This window comes from Oreochromis niloticus, linkage group LG17 (genome assembly GCF_001858045.2).
Source record: "Oreochromis niloticus isolate F11D_XX linkage group LG17, O_niloticus_UMD_NMBU, whole genome shotgun sequence".
NCBI classification, from domain to species: domain Eukaryota; kingdom Metazoa; phylum Chordata; class Actinopteri; order Cichliformes; family Cichlidae; genus Oreochromis; species Oreochromis niloticus.
In genome coordinates, this window is record NC_031981.2 from 14,969,560 (window position 1) to 14,992,172 (window position 22,613).

The 22,613-nt window shown below is 39.6% G+C and overlaps 2 protein-coding genes across 5 annotated transcripts in view; one reads left to right on the forward strand and one right to left on the reverse strand.

The window, feature by feature from the left end:
* Positions 1 to 632: 632 nt before the first annotated feature.
* On the forward strand, positions 633 to 7,505 carry cd36 (CD36 molecule (CD36 blood group)). Its single transcript, XM_003452029.5, has 12 exons — positions 633 to 937; positions 1,317 to 1,477; positions 1,611 to 1,755; positions 4,409 to 4,564; positions 4,648 to 4,739; positions 4,915 to 4,964; positions 5,076 to 5,145; positions 5,375 to 5,562; positions 5,676 to 5,794; positions 5,894 to 5,967; positions 6,770 to 6,824; positions 6,920 to 7,505. Exons 1-12 carry the CDS (start codon positions 815 to 817, stop codon positions 7,091 to 7,093), a joined length of 1,407 nt encoding a protein of 468 aa, XP_003452077.1. The 5' UTR covers positions 633 to 814; the 3' UTR covers positions 7,094 to 7,505.
* A 1,876-nt stretch (positions 7,506 to 9,381) lies between these two features.
* sema3c (sema domain, immunoglobulin domain (Ig), short basic domain, secreted, (semaphorin) 3C) overlaps positions 9,382 to 22,613 on the reverse strand; it is a 45,166-nt gene continuing 31,934 nt past the window's right edge. For all 4 annotated transcript variants that reach the window (XM_003452028.5, XM_005456656.4, XM_005456657.4 and 1 more), the window contains exons 10-18: positions 22,172 to 22,241; positions 20,330 to 20,474; positions 19,812 to 20,034; positions 16,976 to 17,064; positions 15,433 to 15,474; positions 15,024 to 15,181; positions 14,063 to 14,130; positions 13,150 to 13,280; positions 9,382 to 11,243 (exon numbers count right to left, since the gene is read on the reverse strand). In XM_003452028.5, the coding sequence (XP_003452076.2) occupies positions 10,821 to 11,243; positions 13,150 to 13,280; positions 14,063 to 14,130; positions 15,024 to 15,181; positions 15,433 to 15,474; positions 16,976 to 17,064; positions 19,812 to 20,034; positions 20,330 to 20,474; positions 22,172 to 22,241 (1,349 nt within the window). In that variant the 3' untranslated portion in view covers positions 9,382 to 10,820. The remainder of the gene's footprint in view (positions 11,244 to 13,149; positions 13,281 to 14,062; positions 14,131 to 15,023; positions 15,182 to 15,432; positions 15,475 to 16,975; positions 17,065 to 19,811; positions 20,035 to 20,329; positions 20,475 to 22,171; positions 22,242 to 22,613) is intronic.

The window sequence follows — 22,613 nt, forward strand, 5'->3', positions numbered from 1 at the left end:
AACACAAAAGATGACAACAACCTTTAAATGATTTGCCACCTTGCATGATTGTAATCAATATTATATTGTTGCTGAGCAAGCTGGAAACAAATAATGACAATAAAAAATTATTTCAATAAAGACTCATGATAAGCATGGGGGAAATATCTTGGTGAGATAACGTGCAATTCATTTTCAGCCACAAATATAGATAAGGCATTATAAATGCACTGCGATAATGGGAATATTCTTAATGATTTATGTGTTTCTTCTTTCTGAGCTTGTGTGGTCTTCCCCAGGACTGTAGAAGTAGTAAAACAGGCTAGAGATGACTAGATATATATATGGATAAAATAAGGAAGAAATGACTGCTATTATATACTCTTTGTACATCTTTGTCAGTGGTTTTATTATAAAATTTGCAATAAGAATAAAATAAAATCTAACAAAATCATGTACAATAACAACCTGCTCACATTATACTTGCACCCCATGTCCTGTTTCAACCTTTCTCCTCAGCCAAACTGTTATCACCTTGCCAGAAAGTGCTTACTCATACCAGGTTGAAACTCCTATCAGCTGAACCATAATCCTGTCTTGTCATTATATAACTTAATTTATCTGGCACCTGCAAGATATGTGTGTGCCTTTACCTGGCCTTTGCTGTTCTGTCAACTCCTCTGATAGTACCGCCTGCCTGTGCTGCTGCTGCTGTTCCTGATACACAGGCGAGCTGCACATACTAGCACACACCACAAACACAGAGACAGAAGGAGAACAAGCAGCCAGGCAGCCAGACGGACGTACGGTTGGAAGGAAGGCAACACACACCACCATGGGCTGCTTTAGCATTAAGTGCGGGCTTTTAGCCGGATCTGTGTTTGGGGCGGTGATAGCCATCCTGGGAGGCATCCTTATCCCAGTGGGGGACATGATCATTGAGAGGACAGTCAAGAAGGTATGGTGCTCATGTTTCACCCTTGGAATCAGGACAGGGAGTGATAGAGAGTGTGAGTATGTGTATGTGTGTGTGTGTGTGTGTGTATGTGGAGATCAAGGTGAATCAGGTGAAATGAGAGGGAAGAGGCGTATGTTGTGGAAAGCTGCTCCAAGCACTAAACAAGAAGCCGTGCAGAAAGCCAAGCGTGCCTTCTTGTTTTCGTCTGTCAAAAGCATGTGTGATTTTTTTTAGACATTGTAGAGACGGTCTAAATCTGAACGATCTTTTAAAATAACAGAGCATCCTCCTTTTTCATGTATCAGGGGAGCTGCTGGCCTGCTGGCAGTCTTGAGGCATGTTAAAAATAGACTGTGTGTGTGTGTCTGTGGGGTTTTAGGAAGCCGTCATTGAGCCTGGAACGACAGCTTATGACAACTGGGCATCTTCAGAGATCGCAGTTTACAGGCAGTTCTGGCTCTTTGACGTGAAAAATCCACAGCAGGTCGTGCAGGAAGGTGCATTTCCAGAGGTACAGGAAAAAGGACCTTACACATATAAGTAAGTTGGATTTGTTTACCGCCTGCATATCATTTTAATTTCAAAGTCATTCGGTATAGTAATATTGTTTTAGTCCTTTCTCACATTTATCTCATGGCACATCACATGCATTCATGACCCTCTCCTCATTAAGGACAAGATATCTTCCCAAAGCGAACGTCACATTCAACCCCAATAATACTGCCTCCTTCGTGCTGCCCATGGGTGCCATCTTCGAACCATCCATGTCAGTGGGACCAGAGGAAGACACAGTCACCACGCTCAACCTGGCAGTGGCCGTAAGTGTCAGCGGCTGTGCATAGTGATTCCCAACTTGTGTCAGCTCTGCTTTTAACAGTTACCATACCCTTGTTTTTTCTTTTCTAATGCCAGTACGAGCAAATGCCAAGGCAAGTTGTGCTGGCTTGCTTTTCAAACATTAATTTTAGATTCAAAACCTTTTTTGTCTTATGACCCTCCGTATCATTTTGTTTATAACGAAAGAAGGGTTACACTCTGTCTTCCAGGATGGTTCATTTAAATCATGAATGAAAGCAAGGATGAAAGAAAGGGCTCATCAATGTATTGCAGAAATTGTGTATTTTTTGTTCCTATTTCATGAACTAATTAATTAATTAATTAAATTTTTTTTGTGATACTACTGAGCAATCTGGGGTGTGTTCAAGGAAGCAGATTTATTGCAAACTCTGAACTTTCTAACTTCGACATAATGGAAATCCTGAGCTTTCTGTTCCAGAAAGAGAGCTTAAATTCTGGTCCAGCTGCTGTAAACCTAACCAGTTAGATGTTAGGTGGTTGCTTGTTATATTTAGACATGGACATCAAAGATTCACTACTACATCTATAGCCCACAACTTTTTGTTAACACAGTGACTTTATGGACAGCACATCAGCTATACACTAGACTGAAACATTTACTGTATTACGGATGACCACTGCACCCATTCACCTTCACTTTTGCTAGGACCAAACCAGTTTCTGGGTGATTTCTGGTCCAGTACCATATACCTATTTGTGATCAATTTCATGTTTACGACTCTCACCAACCTCTAGAAATCACCTGTACTCATTTAAGTACCTTATCCCAGGTACTATGATTAAATTGAAAACCCTGAAAACCGTGGCAAACCGTGGCGAGTGATCCGAGTAGGTACTAATGGAAAAGGGGCTCTAGAGAACAGCTGTTACTGTGGGATCACTGATCGATCTCTAGGCCTGTTTGCCGAGATCTTTAGTTTCACAGCGAATGCCAGCAACCATCTGCCAACCAGTCAGGGAATACACATTTTTCCCTCACAATGGGTGGTTTCATATGGTCACCAACAGCTCTTTATGCCCTTTCTGTTTATAGCCTTTTCATTATATTTAAAACTGGAAGGTAAAATTTGACAGGATTTAAGCCTTTTAATCTCTTAGGGGAAATTTAAGTTGGGTTAAAAATGACCAAGTTGATGATGCTGAAAGTTACAATTCCTCTTTTCCTTTGTGCTGTACAGATCCACGTTTACATTCTTCAGTCCACAGGACAAAAATGCAGACTGTGCACTCTGTTTACCTCCTGCCATGGTGAATCCTGGTATCGGAATTGCACTTATAAGAGCTTTTTCTCATTCAGCATACTTACAGTTGATTGAAACTAACTAACCAGCTGTTCTGGAACCCAAAAAGCTGAGTTTCCTAAATCAGAGTTAACCAACTCAGAGCTAAGGGTAGACTGAGAGTTTGTTGAACAAACCTGCTGGAACAGGGTGCTGATCTCCAGGTCTGGAACAAGTGCACAAATTGGTATCTGAATATTGAGGGCAGCATGGTGGTGCAGTGGTTAGCACGATGGTTGTTGTCTCTCTGTTAGCCCTGTGATAGGCTGGCAACCTATCTAAGGTGTTCCTTGCCTCTTGACTATTGGATAAATGGAAGAGAATAGATGAAAAATAGAATATAACTTGCTAGATGAATGGGGCTTTGATTAGCAAGGAAGTTGAACTGAATTTGAAATGCATTTAGCTACACTAAAATAGCAAATCTAGGCTAATCTTAATTTTAACATTATACATATATAACCCAATATACTTGGGTTTGTTAGTAAGATGTTTACTAGCAGATAGTATATGGTATAGCCAAAAATGCTAACATGGGAAGCTAATCCCTCTGTCTGCTTCAACAACTTACTCTAACAACTTCAACGCTTTTAATGAATAGGCGGCTTTACTGACAAGTTGCCCTGGAAGTTTGCAAAAAATGCAGCATGTTTGCGTATTCACACACACTCTGAAAAAAGGTTTTGAAATGCTTCTTAGAATAGCTTTAGGAGATTAGTGGTACTTCCTTTTATACAGGCGTAAAAAAAGAAGTTCTCAAGAATTCTCTTTTGTGAAAAATTATAGACACCTCAGTATTATCTAGTATCACCTTTATCATCACTATCTTTAACTAATTGTTTTCTGTATGACTTTATCAGTCTGTCACGCTGTGTTGGGAGATTTTTGATCCACTTTCCTTTATAATGTTGTTTAAGCTCTTCTTAATTTATTGTCTAAACTCAGTCTGATATTCACCTTTATAGTTACACACACACACACACACACACACACACACACACACACAAATCTCTTACTGTGTTTGAGGGCGGAATATATAGACAAGTGGCAAGTCAATGGCAATTTTTCTTTATGAGCAGTTTATGAGCGTTCTCTCGAAACTTTGATAAAGCTTTAACAATGAGTGTGAGCTTGCATGTACTGCTTGGAAGTAATTAAGAAGAATCACTCTCATAAAAGAGGATTATTTTCTGCCTTATCTCCTGAGACAACAGCTGCTCTTGTTTGCACATTTAATATATGTACATATGGAACCATATTGCTTTTTCGTGATACCTTCATTGATGATAATATTTTCTAAATGTAAGGGTTTGTGTTTTGGATTTTCTTTCAGGGGGCCTATTCATTGCTTCCTCCAGCATCACATATCTTGCTAGACATGGTCATAAATAGCACAAATTCCTCCCTATTCCAACACCGTACAGTTAAGGAGCTGTTGTGGGGTTACAATGACCCAATATTGAAAGACACCATCGGCCTATTTTCACCTGTAAGTAAACACTTGTACCAAATGGCAAATGCAGCATAAAAGTCAATTATTTAACAAATTTGAATGAAATATGTTTTCCATAGTATAATGGTACCAGTGATGGCCCCTACAATATTTTCACTGGAAAGGATGACATTTCAAAAGTGTCTATAATTGACAGATGGAGAGGAGAGACGTGAGTACAATTATGACTAAAGATACTGCATTTGAAGTCCGTATCTTTGATCAAAATTAGTTTAATGGATAATTAGATGTTACATGTATTTTCACTACACTTATTTATTTATTTATGCTGTTAAATCCAATTGTCAATTGTCAGTGTTTCTGACAAATTCAATCTTGTCCCACAGGAAATTAAGCTTTTGGAATGATACATATTGTGACATGATCAACGGGACAGGTACGTAGGATAAAGTAACATGTGTTCAATTACATGGAACATATATCTACAGCTCCTGATGCAGATGAATTACCTTTATGAACAGATTTTTCCCTGATTTTTTTTCCTTAGATGGTTCTTCCTTTGCTCCATTTGTGGATAAGGATGTACCCCTCTATTTCTTCTCATCAGACATCTGCAGGTGATAAATAATTTCATTTGTAGGTAAAATTTAATTTGATCATGCCTGATATCAAGATCTCTTGATATTTCATGGAAAGGCAAGTGTTGGAGCTTTACTGTAACCTTTGGACTTTATCCTATCAGTAACCACTAGGGGTCAGAGCTTTCTTATATACTCCTGTGTGAATAAAGTTGCCCTGTGGAGCCAAAGATGAACCTGAATTGACTTCTTATCTGTTTGCCTTCAGGTCTGTGTCAGCTAGCTATGAGGCAACTATGAATCTTAAAGGTATTGAGGTCTACCGCTACAGCCTCCTACCATCCACTCTAGCCTCTCCTGTGGACAACCCAGACAATAAATGTTTCTGCAGAAATTATGAAACCACCAAAAACTGCACCTTGGCTGGAGCACTGGACATCAGTTCCTGTTCAGACGGTCAGTTAGCATACAGCATATCATGACTCCATTGGAAATTCATGCATCCTAAAATTATAAGGATTTATCAGTCCGCCCAGCAGCTTTTAATTCTGTGTTTGTCATCTTAACAGGTAGACCAGTCTTCATCTCTTTGCCCCACTTCCTTCAAGGCAGTGAATATCTACGGGAGGTTGTGTTGGGCCTACACCCAGATGAAGAGCACCATAAAACTTTCCTGGATGTGGAACCTGTATGAACCAATGTTATTTTATTTTATGTTTTTTTTTACATTTTAGGAACAACAGGAGTTTGTAGATGCTAACTTTTATTTATTGTATATTTCCACTAGATTACTGGTTTTACCCTGAATTTTGCCAAGAGAATTCAAGCCAATATGATGTATGGACCAGCAAAAGACATTACGTAAGTTATCGTTCACCTTTTTAAAGGAATTAAGAGGTGAAAATTTGCTGTTTGTGTAGTTTCAACGAAAATTCTGTAGAAGGATGCAGACAGACAGAACACAATCATGCACTTCCAAAGCAATTTGTAACTCTTACATGACTTTTTTCAGTATGGAGGTGTGTTTTTGCAATCTTGTATGCCAGTTAAAGAATTATGAAAAATGTCCAAAAGGCTACAGGTGGTGGCTTGAGTTACCAACAGTGTAAAGAACCCAGGACTAAGCAGTCTAACTAAACAAAAAAAATAGAGCTACTGAATCAGGAGAAAATGACTTGGACTAAGCAAAAATGGGATAACTGTGGGATCCTGGCAAGTGTTAGGCTATTATTTAAGTTAAGCTCAAGCATGAATAATTTAGAAAACTATCGGCTATTTTCTTTACACGTGCCTTAGCTAACAACACCAGTTTGCTAATACATAGCATTAACCATTTTGGAGTTAATTTGACTTATGGCGTTACGAAAATAGCAAAATTAAATGTTTTTAGACAGTTAGAGGCATTTTGCTACTGTTTCAACCAAGCAATAATTAAATATAGTTATTTAGGTGCTTTTTATTTGTCTCAATGCATCTCTTGCCATAAGCTAACTATGGCTAACTGTAGCTTTAGAGAAATTACATGAAAGAGCTATTTATATTCTTATATTCTTATATTTATATAAGAAAGTGAAAGAAAGCAAATTTCCTAATCTTTACAACTAGCCGAAGAAAGACATTTTAAGAGCAGTGAATATGAATTAATTAACTCTTTGTCCTGCAGGGTGCTAAACAAAGTGAAAGATTACACGTTATTACCTCTTGCTTGGCTGAATGAGGTAAGTAAAAAGTAAAAAAATATGTGCGAAGCCTGTTTGCTCACTTTGTTTTTAATAAGTCGTTTTTTCATATTCTGTGTCCTTTGTGTAACCAGACGGCAACGCTGGATGATAAAACCGCTGACATGTTTAAGAGGGAACTTATCTCCCGCATTGATATGTTGGAGATAGTACAGCAAGTCCTGCTGATTGCAGGTGTGATCATCTTTTTTGTGTGTTTAATTGCCTTCTTTTGTGTGAGGAGGAAAAGCAAAACAAACCTTGGATGAATGAATCATTCATTTTACTGTTTGTTGTATGAGCACAGTGCATTGAAGCTGCTACATCAAACGTTTTGATATAGACTCGCACTTTTTTGGAAATTTTTGCGTTATTTTGAATTATTATACCTCCTGTGATAACTGGGAGGGATACTGTGATTTTGTAAAGCTGTAAAGAACTCATTTGCCAAGTATCATTTTAATTGCAAACACTGTAATATTAACTGTATCAGGGACTTCTAGAGGGAGAGCACATGGAAACTACTCTTAACTGTCAGGTAATGCATCAGACCTCTGAGAAGAGAGACATGGAATAGTTTGCCATCCTATGAAAGAAATGTACATGAATTTAAATATTATGTGAATGTATGCTTTGCTGAACTAGCGTATTTAAAATAAATTAATACTGGAAAAGAGAGATTACCCTATTCCTGCATTGTTCTTGATAATTACCAAGATATGAAAGCAGATCTGCCGTATATCCCCTTTGGTCAGGATACAGCTTGCATGGCCCCCATGGCTAAAAAATCTCTGCATCTCTCGCTTTACCTTGAGTGGCCTATAAATCAGACAGAGCGATAAAATAAAGCTGGTGGGATCACTAAACTCTGGTTGTGAATGGAACTTGTGATTGCTTGGTAGGAAAACAGTATTTCTGCTCAGTAGGAGGCCCCTCTTTAGTTTAATAGTTTTTAAATGACCCTCTGCAGTGTCCTATGGGTGTCTTTGAGTCTACTGTTCCACATGAATCTTGCTTGTCACTTATACTGGAAAGTGTTTTATCGAGATTAAAAAAGGCAAGTCTCTTTGCACTTATATTTGAGATTTGGTGTGCAAGGCCTGTTTGAAAATCTTTTCCTTTTAAGTTTCCATGTCCAGGTATGATCTAAATCTTTGGCAACTTTTAATGTTGTCTGTTTGTGAAGTACTGCAAATGTTTCAGTGCTTTTACAACACTTACATCACTCTTGGAACTACTCATATCCACTTGCATGAGTGTTTCATGTAATTTCACTGTGAACTTTAAATTGAAAGTGAACCTTAACTTCTGTGTCAGGCTGTCCAAATCTTTGAAATGAGCATCAGTGATTACTTGTGATGATACTTGGTATCCAGCTACTAACCAGAGACTAAATTGCAGTTTTCAGTGGAATAGTCCACAGGGTTACACACCAGAGGCTCAACAAAAAATTGAGCTCAATCTGCCTACTAAATCCTCAGGTGAGCAATTTTTCCAGTCAAACAAAGCCTCCAAACTGGTGCTGGTACAGGAGTGGAAACTTTTGAAAAAGAAATTAAAATGTTCATGGAGTCCTTTTTGAAAGTTTTCTCGGCCACTCCATGACTGTTGGCATTTTATTGTGTTTTTCTATCCAGGTATAGCATTGCATAGTGAATCAAAATCTGATGGCACTTTTCTCCATTCATAATTCCATTAATTTTCACAAGACTTCCAGTACCACTGGCTGAAATCCAGACCCCCAAACCATCACAGAGCCTCCACCATGTTTAATGGTTGGCTGCTCACACTCACTGTTGTACCTTTTTCTGTACATACTAATACACTTTGAACCAAAAATTTAAAATTCAGACCCGTTGCCATTTATTTTCTTTCCAGTTCTTGTGTGATGACTTTTTGTCAGCCATCCCTCCATTCAGACTATTTCTGATGAGGCTTTGACAAACAGTAGATAGATGAGCTGAAGGAACAGATGCATCTCTCAGTTACTGTGTCAGATATTTTTTTTCCCTTTTCTCAAAAGTTTTTTAAGGACACACTACACATCATGCCAAAATATGCCTAGTTTTCACTTACTACTCCTTTGGGAAATCATCCTCTTGATGAAAAAAAAAATGATGTGTTTCCGTGACAGGCTGCTAGTAACAAACTGTCTAAAGATACACCTTCAGATATGTTTGTTGTTAAGTTGTCTGTTATGTGTAAACAACACTGGTTTATCCCTTGACTTAGTTACCTTTTTATGCTTGAATGATTCATAGGTCCATGTTGAATAGCTTATCAAACAAAACCACCTGAATATGCTCAGGTACAAGGACTCGACTAAAAATCTGTGAAAAAGCAGCCAATGTCCAAAGAAAGACTTTGAAAGACCTTCAGAAAGTCTAGAGGACTATTGCTCAAGAACACACGAAAAACACTAATGTCAGGCTCCTTGGAAGCAAAAAATAAATGAATGAGGGGCAGCTTCAAACTTTTGTACAGTACTGTAGTATTAAAAATGTACAGCACCATTAGAAGTTTGGCTTGTGCTGTGGTTTTACAATAAACACTAAGATTTGTTGGTAAAACTGGGATTGATCTGAACAAATTTATTCAGGCTACCATGACATTAATAAATAGAAATACATATTTGTCATAACACTAAAATTACACTGTTGACATGATGCTGGAGAGACAACGCTAGAAAGTCTTTTTCTCAAAATCAAAATAATACTGTATACCTCTACAATTTGCAGACACAGTCGCAGTTAGTTGGCGAAATATGTTGAAATTATATACACATTTAAAACACAATACCTGGCACGACATTAAATTAAAAGAATGAAACATCCAAACAAACAGAGAAACAACAACAAAAAGCTCTGTACACAAGCAACAAATAATCGCTATCTACATTAACTATGCTTAGGAAAAAAACATTGGCTTTTCACATATGTTGAAGGCTCTAAATCACAGACTACCTCACTGACAATTACTACTTCTGAATTAAAAGTATGTCCAAGTTGCTGGAGATAGCTCAGAAAATGCGGATCCAATAACGGATACTGTCGTGTTTCAGCAGCTGCGTAGTTTTACACTAATTAAAACGTGCGTATCTGCTAGCTTGGTTGCTAAAATCTAACCGAGGCGAGGATTTAAGACACCTTCTATGAACATGCGTCTGAGTTGGAAATGAGAGAATTGTGATACAATATGCAGATTACACATGAGGCACATATTCATACAGTACATGTACATCTGAGTAGTAGGAATAAATACAGACGACATGTATGCAACAAGAATTGCCATTTGGGTAGCATCAGCACTGGATACGAAGCTTGGCCTTTGAACTAATAGAGTTTTAACTTTCCTCCCTCCAACACCACACTTTTTATTGCCGTGGGCTCTTAGCATGACCATTGTTTTTGTAAACAGTATGCTAACTACATATATTCTCAAAGTCCTGTAGAGTGTCCCATAATTTAACAGTTTGGTTAGTTAAAAAATAAAATATTCAAAAAGGAATAGCATCTAATAAACATGCATCTGCCTATTGCTTGTCCCTTTTTAAACAGCTCCATTTAACACGAGCTTTTTAAATGGCTTTCCTCTTCTTTCAAGAAGCACAAATTGACTGTAAGCTTATGTCCAACTAGTTCAAATTCTACTCCCGCTTTAAAATATAGTGGCGACCTGACATTTATTATGGTTAGCAATGTCAGCGGAGATAACAGATTCTTAGTGGGAGTCATAATAGGGCTGCTTTGATTTGTGTTGTGACTGTGAAAAAAAAAAGAATGGCTCATGTCACAGCCTTCTGGTCACAGTACCTCATGCAAAAAAAGGACATATTGCTATATAACATTTCCCCATGCTTCTCCCTCTAATGTCTATCAACTACGGAGCTCTGAGGTTGAGATGAAAGTTGGAATATGGGGATCTGTAACTGTAACTGTTTTGTGGGGACTATAGGAAGTTGTGCATGTCCGTTTTTGCAGCTGCAAGCTCCCCCTGTCAGTCTTCTGGGTGATTGCGTCTATTGCGGCTCTTCCTCCGGTCCAGCAATGGTTTCAGTTTGGCCAAATCCCCCCTGAGAGGTCCGGGCGGCTGTGATGGCTGCTGCTGCTGCCTCTGTTGGAGGTTCTTGAGCTCCTTTCTCTCTTTGCAATATTGTTGCACTGCCAGGCTCTCTGCGGGACTGAAGGCTGCCAAAAGGACCTTGGGGTGCAAAGAGCTGGCCCATGCCCAAGGCGACTGCTGCTTGTCTGTCAGCATGCTCACCATGGCTTCACTCAACACACGCAAACGGATTTTGGCGACGGTGCGTTTAAAGCCATTCTCGGTGGTCAGGCAGTAGTAAAGACCCTGGTCGGACAGCTGCACAGAGCGGATGAGGAGGCCGTGCTCGGTGGAGAGGACACGGTCACTCAGCTTAACCTGCAAAAATAACAACAAAAAACCTGGCTAAAAATGCAGATTTAAGAGATCCCTTAATGATTAATAACATAAGATAAGATTCTTTATTGTCATTATTCAAGAATGTACAGCAAAATTATGGTGCACTGCCAGGATAAGGACTCTTTGCAATCAGCTAATGAACACCTATGAGAAGACTGACATTTTTAACATTAATAAAGGGACTATAGCTTGTAAGACCGGTGTTTATTCCTCTAGTATGGTTATTTTACTTTAATTTGTCACTCACTAACATAGGGCACAGATTTATTGCATGATTGGAGACATTATAGGAGACTCTTAAGAAATCCTGATAAGAAGCCTGTCAGAAAATTGTGCAATGGCAAGGATGACTGTCATATGACTTGTTTCCTAATTTGACTTTTGAGGGTGTGACATGTTTATTCATTTATGCATGTGCTTTTATCCACTGGCTAAATAAATGCCTGTAATAAATATCTTGGTGCTATCAAGAGGGATGGCGAGTGGTGAGACTTGACCCGGACATTCAAGTCTCAGTTATTCATGATTACTGATTAGAAGATTGGAAGATGGCAAACTGTGAATGCATATTAAAGTTTAAGTACCCCAAATTTTACATGTGTTTACTGCTCAAAATTATAGTCAATAATGACTAAAAGTATGCCTGAAATGTTAATTTAAACCTAAGAGCTGTGGGACGTTTAAGTGTTGGTTTGGCCACCTGAAAGTTAAAGACTTAAACTTCCTTGCAAATGCTTTGTCACCAGGATATTGATGTCATTGCCTCTACTTTATATAGAATGCTTCTTACTTGTCTGTAAACTCCTGCCAACTACTTACTAAGCAGTAACAAAACTGTGAAGAGTGTGACTTAAAGTGGAAACAGAGACTATTTGTCTTCATAGCAAAAGTTGCTCCATTTAAAAAGGTGTTGTTACAGCAATAAGGAACAACCTTTAATTTGAAGGCGGACATTCTCTGATTCAGATGTGGTTCACACTGTTAGAAGTTTCACTATAACTCAGAGGTTAGTTGGCAAGTGTTTGCAGACAAGGCCTTCCATGCAAACTACAAGCCACTGTGGCAATCTGTGCGATCAATGCAATAATAAGGGAGTTTTTAGGGCAGTGCTCTCCTTGCAATCGATTTCACCAAGTGACAGGCAGCAACCTACACCAACCACTTGCCAACCAATTAGGGAACACAGATTTTTCCCTAGGGACTAGAGGTTGCTATGGAGTCACTGCAATGACAGGTATTTTAGGTCTATGTGCTTGAAGCGTCATGAGACTTGTCCTACAGCCTTAATGTAACACTGTTATTCTTTGTCAGCATACTGCTTCCAAATCAGCCTGGCCTCAGTTTGGAAAAGGCTCCAGTGATTACACATCATAAAACTAAAGTGATTTATTTTAAGACACCCCCCATCCCCTGCCCAAACCCTGCTCGACAGAGGTGAGAGCTAAATGCATAAAAGATGTGTTTTCATCATGCCCAGCTTTGTTTAAACTTTCGCTGCCTTTTAAAATGCTCCCACTGTTTAAGGGCCGTCAAACATTTGCAAAATGTTTCCCCACTGAGCATTGAGTGTATCGAGCCATTAGTCAAGGCCCATATCATGTTTGATCTGTATCAACACTCATTACGATGCTCCCCTGCCAATAAGCATTAAGAGTGTCATTCCTCAGGCAACGCACATCCTGATAACTCATATGAGCTCACTGGATTGTTACGACATGTTTAATCTTTGCTGTAATATTTAACCAAACACTGGAGCAACCCCCTACGGGCTGACAGCAGGACATTTAATCAAATCGCTTGCATCGTGAAGGGTTTATCTTGTTAAATTCTACAGCTAAAGTGGGCCGTAACATTGACCTCTGACAGCTTTAAATGTCAAACAGACCTCTTTCCTTCTGTCATTGTCTCGCTGAATCAGCCAGCGGATAGACGCCTGAGGAGACTTGGGAAGACACTCCAGAAAAGTGGTGTTGTTTTTTACGCCGTACTGTGTCATCTCCACTGCGTTCCTGTAGGCTAACAGACACAAAGACACACACGCAGACACAGGCAGACACATGCACAGGGTCAAGAAAGGCAATTCATACGTCATTTGCTGACAGACACAAAGAGCACAGATGGACTCAAATCTGTCTCAAGCCTCAACAGTGAGAGTGAGATGTTGACTCAAAGCTTAGTCTGACACCTGCGGCACAGCCGAACCCCACCCCAGACTTCATTTTCCACAAACAATATACACTTTGACGTATCAGACCAATTCACTTATTGACTGTGTCATTTTTCTTCTATCTAAACGGTTCATCACTCAGTCGGGTGTATGACAGGGTTGCGACTAATTAGCGGTAATGGCCATATGGCTGGTTCCCCACGCTCGTGTTAATTTAGTAAAGTAAACTGTTCATGGAAATTGAACACTCTGGGGAGCCGATTCTCTCCTCTCATTAAACCGCACCTGCTAGTGGACTGGGTATATATTCATGAAGAATGAAGTCTGGAGTATGGACTCAAAAATAGGCCTAAATGCTAGCAGAACACACACAGAAATATCTGCAGGCACAGGCTGTGTGTAAACCTCAAATGAACTTACATTAGGGAAGAAAACTGAACCACTTGCCTACTTACAAATCCAGTATATCAAAACAGCATTAGCATTCATGAAGAGTCATGTTTCTGGCCACCTATACAAATATTAGTCTAATAACTAAACCTCTTTTAGCTCTGTTTTGAATCTTTCACATTAATCATGATGCCTTGAGCCATTGTTACCTTTAAAAGGATATTTCCGGAGCTTTAATTACCTTTTAAATTGAATCCTCTACACTGAGTGAGTGGATTTCCATGCATAATATCCTGCCTTCTGCTTCTCCTGAAAGAGGGAGGGAAAAAAACCTCGGTCGATGGCTTACAAAATAAAATACACAATCATAACAACCGTCCGTCTGTCATATTGAAATGGTGGAAGAAGCAGTCGCTGCCAAAACAATATGAGGAAAATCTGACCATGTTCTTCCACTCGGTGGAGAACACTCATATATAACAGCTTGAGGAAAAGAGCAAGTAAACAGCTGACACATTTCAGAGACATTCTCTGCAGAAAAACAGAGACGCGCCTTTTGTTCTACGACCAAACTAAATTTGGCCTGCGTCTGACTGAACTGTCAGGAGACATGCAGCTGGTCCTTAAAGGAACCAGAGAGACACCGGTGCAGAGGCGAGGTGTCGCTCATACCTCCTCGTCTGTGTTATGTCTAGACGCCGGAAGGGAAACTACAAAAGTGGAATCTGGCTTGCACAGAAGTGTGCGCTGATGGATTGCAGTCATGTGATCTTTTGGCCTTGACAAGTTTTGAGCAAAACTTTCTATTCCTGTGTAACGTATGGCACATCAGTTGCTTCCCATGCTTTGGAAAGTCGATTGGTTTGATATTTGCTGTAACTTCATTGGCTACTGTAAACCTCACTGTAATATTCCTGCAAATTGCAAAATGTTAAGTATAATCAAAGTGAACAAAAATAGTGTTTAATATTGAAAAATGTAAGTTGTTAATGTTTATTTAAGACTCGTGAAAGTTTTGCCTCCATGAATGGGCTTCCTGTCAACACCTATCAGTGCTTATTACCACTGAATAATTTGTTTGGGGGCTTGCAGAATTTTTTTTTTCATGCAATACAAGAAAGCAATCCTCAGTGGGTACAATTAAATTTAATACTAGCAGAAAACTGTAGCTATAAACCCTCAAACTGCAAACATTTGTCTACCTTTTGCCAGTGGGATAGAAGCGGGAGCAGCTCAGTCCATCCCAGGCACAGTAGGGGTCTCTGGCGAGGCAGCAGTCAGCGCAAGCCGAGCCGTAAGCCTGACAACGGTGCAGGGAGACCTGCGAGACCCCGAACTCCGAGCTGGCGTACAGCTGTTGCTGCAAAGTAAACAGTTCAAATGTCAGCAGCCCTGTTTGTCTTAATAAGTGGCCGGCTGACAGGAAAATGAGGCAGGGCGCAAGAAAAAAAAAATAATGGCTTATTATTTCCGTGCCTTTGGGAGGCTTATCACGCACAGGAGATTACTGTTGAATGCATTACGTAGTGGCCATGGACAGTGAATGTTTTTAAACAATATAAGTGCACTTAAGATAAGCAGATGCATACATAACAAATTCAGATTGCTTACTTTTTTAGAGGATATTCTTAAGTTTGTAACAGGAGCCTTATTCTGAAAAACAGCAAAGACAAAAACAAAGTTCAGAGCTTGGATGTTGATGAAATAAACGTAGAACTTTCTGGAAAATATACATTTTAATTTATAAGACTTAGATGAGAAAACAAATACCAGACTTTATGGTAATTATACAGTAAAGAATGGGCGCTCTCAGAGTTCTTGTTTCATGAAATACAGTCCAAAATAAATCAGGCCCTATGAAGCAATTGCCTATAGAAAGTTCTACAGGAATAGTTCTCCAGGCTTCTTGAAGGAACCTCAAAGCTCTTTGTTGGATGTTGGCTGCTTTTGTTTCCTATTCTGTGTTATGATGATCCCACACTGCCTCAATAATGCTGAAGTCAGGGCTTTGGGGAGGCCAGTCCATGACTGATAGTTTTCTATTGTATGTTTTTCTATCCAGGTATCCTTTTGCTGTACTGGCAGTATGTTTGTAATTGTTGTCATGCTGGAAGATGAAGCTGTTGCCAGTCAGATGCTTCCCAGATGGTATTATTCATGCATAATTTCTGCATTCATAATTCCATCCATTATGACAAGATTGCCAACACCGCTGGTCATGAAAGAGCCTCCACCCTCATTTGCCAATGGCAGTAGACTAACTGTTGTACCTCTTGCCTGACCTATTCCCTACATATTTATGATGGGGTGAACCAAAAAAACTAAAATTGGGATTCATCCCTTCATAAGACCTGATAACCTGATATTTACTTTACTTTGTAGACTATGATATTTATGATATTTACTTTATAGACTTCAAGACACCTCTTGATCTTGAAAAAGAGCTTGCAAAGCAAACATAATCACAAGGACTGCAATGCTGGTGCAAAAAAGCACAAATCAGTCTAGAACAGGGGTAGGCAACTCCAGGCCTCGAGTGCCAGGGTCCTGCAGGTTTTAGATATCACCCTGGGTCAACACACCAAAATCAAATGATTAGTTCATTAGCAGGCCTCTGGAGAACTTCAAATTATGTTGAGGAGGTGTTGAGGTAATTTAGCCATCTGAATCAGCTGTGTTGGATCAAGGACACATCTAAAACTTGCAGGACACTGGCACTCGAGGCCTGGAGTTGCCTACCCCTGGTCTAGAATAACTCTGGACAGACGTCTTTAGTAGCCTGAGAAATAAATTAGAGACAAATCTCTTTAGATTGAAGTCTATCTGTGGCACCATTTGTGGTAGAAAGATCAAACGAGACTTTTTTTCTGATCACAGGTCCATCACCTAAGATAAAACAACATATGCAAAGGTTCACTTGAGGGCGACTTCCAGACTTGGAGTATGCTAGCATGTTTCTCATCACTCTACACTGCTCTACACTACAGAACATCCATCTCCCAGATGCCACCCTGCCTTTTGTCTGTCTGCCCTTGGTCTTTGTGTAGTGGCCAAACACACACTCCTCCCATCCCTGCCTTTGATTTAAGGGGCGAAAGGGGATTAAAGTGAAAGAGGAAAAAAAAGAGAGAAGGGAGAAATACAGAGAGCAGACCTTAAACACTTCCAGCTCCTCCAGGATCAGATCGTCATGCAGGGAATGGTTGCTGGGCAGCACAATCACCTTCTGTATTGTACCTTTGTCTGAAGGGCAAAAAAGCACACATCTCATGAGTTCCAACCACACACATGCATTTAACTACCGTGTGAAACAGATACGGCTACGCAGCAATGGACATCTAGAGTTGTGAGGCATCAGTAAAAGCAGAACACGACTGCTGGTGGAAAAAAACCCACCAGCTCCACCAGCAGTCTGTTTTTCTTTGCCCATGTTTGCTTTTGAATTAGGCATGATAGCCATGACCATTTTCCAAAAACAAAATCAGCTGTGACAGGAGTGGGAATGGAAGCTCTTAAGGCAGGTCAAGGACCACAAAAGGGCAAAACGCAGCTCTACTCTCATCAGTATGGCTCTTTTGGCCTGGGAATTTGAGCAGCAGAGCAGGGAGGAGGAGGAGGAGGAGGAGGAGGGTACAGTAACAGCTCCTGGAAATGCCTGATAAGAGCGTCTCCCTCATCCTTGAGACAAAGCGCCATTTCAGGAGCAGATATGGGTACGCAGCACTGGCTACTCTTCAAAAATCAAGGCAGGAGGAACAGAAAGGAGAGGCTGCTCGATAAACACCGGCAGCTGGGCGAGAGACTCCCAGAGCAGTTTGCTGAATGCCAGTGTTCACACGTGGACAATTACAAGCATGAATGCACACGCACTTCTGCTAACAAACACACATTTTTCTATTATCTAAATCTGGTGTTTTTAAGCACAGAAACACACTGGCATATATTAGACAAATATTCACTACACAGCAAGCTGGTGCACAATATTGCCTGTCAACTAAATCAGAACTGTAGAACCTTTTAGTAACTGCATCACTTCGAATGCTTAAGTTATACTTCTGCAACGATAGCTCACTGCTATTGTCCCCACAATAGGAACTCAGTGTAAAGTCAGTACATATTTTTCAGCATGGGTCTGACATTTTCACTTTTTACTTCATCAGTGAGCTTTGGATCATTGGAATATTCCTGACACATGACAGGTTTCTGGAGACTGGGTGTCATCTTGTCAGCCAGTATTTTGGTTTATCCACTTATGGCATTCATGTTGTCGTCTGTAAATATCAGCCCACCACTTTCTCAGCCGTTTGTACTCACGCGGCACCATAAAACGATAGCACCACCATGATAATGCTGTTTCCATGTGGGTGAATGGGTTGAAAATGAGAAAAGCGTTTTATACATTTAGACTGATGATGAAAACAATCACATGTACTCTGTTTTATCTCAATGATCACATGCAACTTTTAGCATTACATTTTTTCTGTCAGGCCTTTTTTTAAAGCATAATTTGTTCATAAAAATATTTTTTGCAAGTGCAAGTCATTCTAGCATTTTCAATGACTTGACATTTAAGTGATATCTTACAATGGTGTCCCTCATTTAACCTTATACTCAGGAGGTAGTGACTATCTAAGAGCATGTGGAAATCCCTTATAGGTCCTTCTTCCTTATTTAATGGAAAAAATCCACTCTTAATGGACTTTATCTTTTTCTCTGATCTATCTGTGCACTGATTTATACTGCATACAGCGCCATGTTGACCTGTTTGAGTAGAGTGGCAACAACACAAAGTACTCCAGCTTATCTGTGTATCTGATAACCAGCTGTGTTATTGAGTTTCCAAGCAATAACCTGTTCAGAAAGAAAATGTCACAATCAGCCTCTGTGTACTGCATGTCATTGTAAATAAATTTATAGTAGCACTTAAAGCTCACCTTCCTAGAACAGGAATATGGTGGTGCCACAGTCTTCGGAAAAGACGGTGGCCATATTTGAATGTGCTGATGCCATGATGTAGGTCTTATATGGAATCCAGTGTGTATTTATTTTATACAGAGTGTCTTTGCACTGCAACATTATCTCACTTCTATTAAATATAAGTAAATGTAAAATTTAAATATTGAGATGCTAGTAGTCTGGCTGTTTCTTTTTCATTATTGTTTGTGAAAGAAACAAAGGAAATGCATCCCAGTGCTCTTTAAGAGGCCAACACCCATCCTGTAATACCTGGACTATTATGCCTGTACTACCAGGGCTTTGTTGACCTCACTTGGACCTCGTGCATCTTCTCATCAGGTGGAAAAAGCCAGAGAGGGGCTTAACTTCTTAAGGAAATTAAAGCACACTCACCTCCCTCATCACCTGCTGACCTGAACTTCTACTGGTCAGCAGTAGAGAACCTTCTGACCTGCTGTTGCACAGCAGAAAACAGAAAAGATCTGAAACAAGTGGTGAGCCTGTTATCGTCTAATGTAAATAAGACCTTCCTTTGGTTGTGTTTACAACAGCTGACTGTGAAAGAAACCTTGTTGTATTATAATGGACCACACCCACTCCAGACATCAGCCTCTGGGGAAAAGATTAAACTCAATCAGGTCCAAAACCAACAGATAAAAAAAACAGTTTCTTCCCACTGGCAGTAACGAGTAAGCCCCTCTTCCCTCCTTAAAGCTCTGTTGACCTTTAGCTCTTTTATATTTATAGTATAGTCTCTTTTTTCTCTTTTAATGTCAAAACAGCTGAAGAGCTACTAAATATTTGTTTTTTGTTGCACGAACAATGACAATAAAGGATTATTCTATCCTACTTCCATACAAAATTACATCTATTGTAATTATTCTGCATGAGACACCTGTCTAAGGTATTTTTTTAATACCAGAAATAATACCAGAAAGCTGAGGCCTGTAGAATGCAGTCATATTTCTTCAAAAAGTCACATGTACAAAAAACATTTTTAAACTGTGTTGGTATCTGAACTACAGAACGCGTACCTGTGCCAAGGAAGAGCACCTGGTAGTTGCCGTCAGCGGCCATGACCTGGTCCACAGCCACTGCCGTGTATTTATAATCAGCGTTCGTACGAACCACCAGGGGTCTCCTCCCCACCGGATAGATGGCGTTAAACATTACAGGATGGTTGCGGACAAAGGTCACCACATCATCTGGGAACTCCTTTGTTGTCTGAATGTCAGGTGTGAAGGCTCCACCAGGACACTGCAGAAGGCGCGTTTGAACAGTGCAAAAACAAAATCTCATTCACTCATTTCCACAAGTTCTTTTTCTTTTTATCAATTAATGAAAATTTAAATAAACAGAAAAATTGTATTGCAAGTAATGAATGTATCAAAAGATTTCATACTTCTCTAGAGGCGATCTCTAGAAATCTTAGAGATGAGTTCACTTTTTCAATATGTAGATCATATGCTCATATGTTATTAATTATCGATTATCTTATCATATCATAGAAAAAGCAATAAAAAATGACTGTGTGGCCTAAAACGTAACTTACAGTTCCTGGCCTTGGGTAGGGGATGCGCCCCTGGAATGCAATCCACTGAAAGTTGGGCCCTTCTCTATGAGCAAAGGGCCCGTTGAAGACTGTAAGAATGTCGGCCATGTTGTACACGCACACTGCTGAGCCTTTAAACACGGAGCTGAAACGACATGCACAACCTGAGTGAGACACTGCAGCAGGAACCAGTATTCACCATCTCAAGACCCTCCCAGATGAAATATTCTGAGGTTGTTTGTTAAGGTCTCATTTTCTAAGTTGAGCCTGGGTGAAATTGCTGTCACGCTCCGCTGACAACAGCTCACCTATTTCCTCCTCGATGGTCTGATGTGGTTTGGCTCAGCCATTTAAAACCACACTGCTTAACACATAAAAGAGGCTTTGTTGAAAAGACGAACAGAAGCGTATTGTGCAAAGTGGAGAGAAGGAGCAAGAAAGCAGGAATAACACAGAGCTCAGAGACCTCGAGGACCTCAGTGTTTAGTTTGGCTGGTTTTTTTGAGCCAGGAGACACTACTGCAGGCTTTCTACAATCCTGAGGTAACAAGTGGATCGAGGGTTGTGGGAGTGTCACACTTGGTTAAACAAACAGACCCAATTAAAGATCTGACCAGAAGTATCGAGTGATCACTTTTTCAAACTTCCAAATTTGCCATGTTGCCCTGCTGGCTGTGCTTTCTGCTGGAGGAGAGTAGTTTCAGTAATCAGTTTGTTGAGAACATCTTTTCAGTTACCACAGAAGCTCATGGATTTTTTCCTTAATCCTCTTTCTTTGTGTTTTTTAGTATTTTCTTTCCTATTATGTCATCCATGTCTTTTCCTCTCTTTCAGTTACTGAGGTCCCCTGGGCCATGTATTGTTTTGGTTTCTATAATTTATTTCCAATGTTTTTGCCTTTGTTGACTTTTGTTGGTCAACTTTCTTCCTTCCTGCAGTGTATTTTATTTATTTTTGTTGTTTTTTTTTAGTTCTTTTTGGGTCCATTTTAACACCTTAAACACAAACCTAATGATCCTCCACTCCCGAACTCCTTGAACATATTTGAAACTGTCTTTAACTTTGTATTTCATTACAAATTACATACCGTAATTAGCTTTAAATGAATTTTAATGCTTTTTTTAATCCACCCATCCATCCATCCATCCATCCATCCATCCATCTTCTTCTGCTCATCTATTTTAAGGTCACAGAGGTGCTGACAGTGTAAAGCATACACCTAAACTCCACGTTGGAAAAATGAACTGTGGCTATGAAATGAAATGAAAAAAATAATTTCCAGGATTTCAAAAATTAAATAAATATCGAAACATTTTCATGTTGTTTTATGTTGTTATTTCTTAAATTTCTTAAATGATAAAAATACTCTGTGATATCAGGCTATTATCTTCCAATATTTTTCTCAGATTTTTTTATAATGTGTGTTTATCTAGTTGCTAAAAAACATGGCTGGGTTTCAGCTATTTAAAAAATGCAATAACTAAATTCTTTGTGCACTCAACAATCCTACAAGGTATGCTTATGGAAGACATCCAACAACATCATGTCATATGAATTCTATATTAACATGTGCTATAAATGTATCCCTTGCACTTGGTCTGCAACATGGCACAATGCTGCAAAGGATCTTGAGGAAAGAAAATCAAGGAATACCATATGGCGAAACCACCAGGACACTAACTGATAGTTCATCATCTGAATAAGCTGTTCTGCCACATGACACATGATATTTATATGTAAGTGGCCCTTTGACAAGCACATCCCCATCTGCTGATATCCCCTGAATGATTACCATACCTCTGAGGCCTACAGGAATGTTACAGTTGGCTTCATCGGCCTTACCTTGTGGAAGTGAACACGCCAAACACCAACAGGCCCTTGGGCAGATCCGTTTCCAGCAAAAACACACTTTCTATAAGGGAAACCACACGTGCACACAAAGAGAAAAGCACACACCTTCCAGTTTAATACCTTCAGCAAATTCCCCTAATCTCATTTCACATCATCCTACAGATAAAAAGGCCAAAGAGAGACGAATGCCTGATAAATGTACATGTTGACAGATGGAGTCTGGGTCTCAAATGCTATGTGCTGATGTTTGAAATTTGAGGCTAAGGCTAAGAAAGTCCTGGATGTGCTTATAGTTAAATACCAGGTAACCAAAAGCAACAGAACAATTGTTTTGAAACTGGACAAAGGGCTGAAATTCTTATCCAGACCAAACATGGGATGTTCCCGGGATTGTTTATGGAGAAAGCAATCTGTTTGAAACCTTGGAACATAA

Bases quoted from the DNA above. Each gene is read 5' to 3' on its own strand.
- cd36 (XM_003452029.5), top strand. From the start codon at position 815: ATGGGCTGCTTTAGCATTAAGTGCGGGCTTTTAGCCGGATCTGTGTTT. The intron at 4,565-4,647 runs GTAAGTAAACAC...TGTTTTCCATAG, and splicing joins CCATCGGCCTATTTTCACCT to TATAATGGTACCAGTGATGG. The intron at 5,795-5,893 runs GTATGAACCAAT...TATTTCCACTAG, and splicing joins CTTTCCTGGATGTGGAACCT to ATTACTGGTTTTACCCTGAA.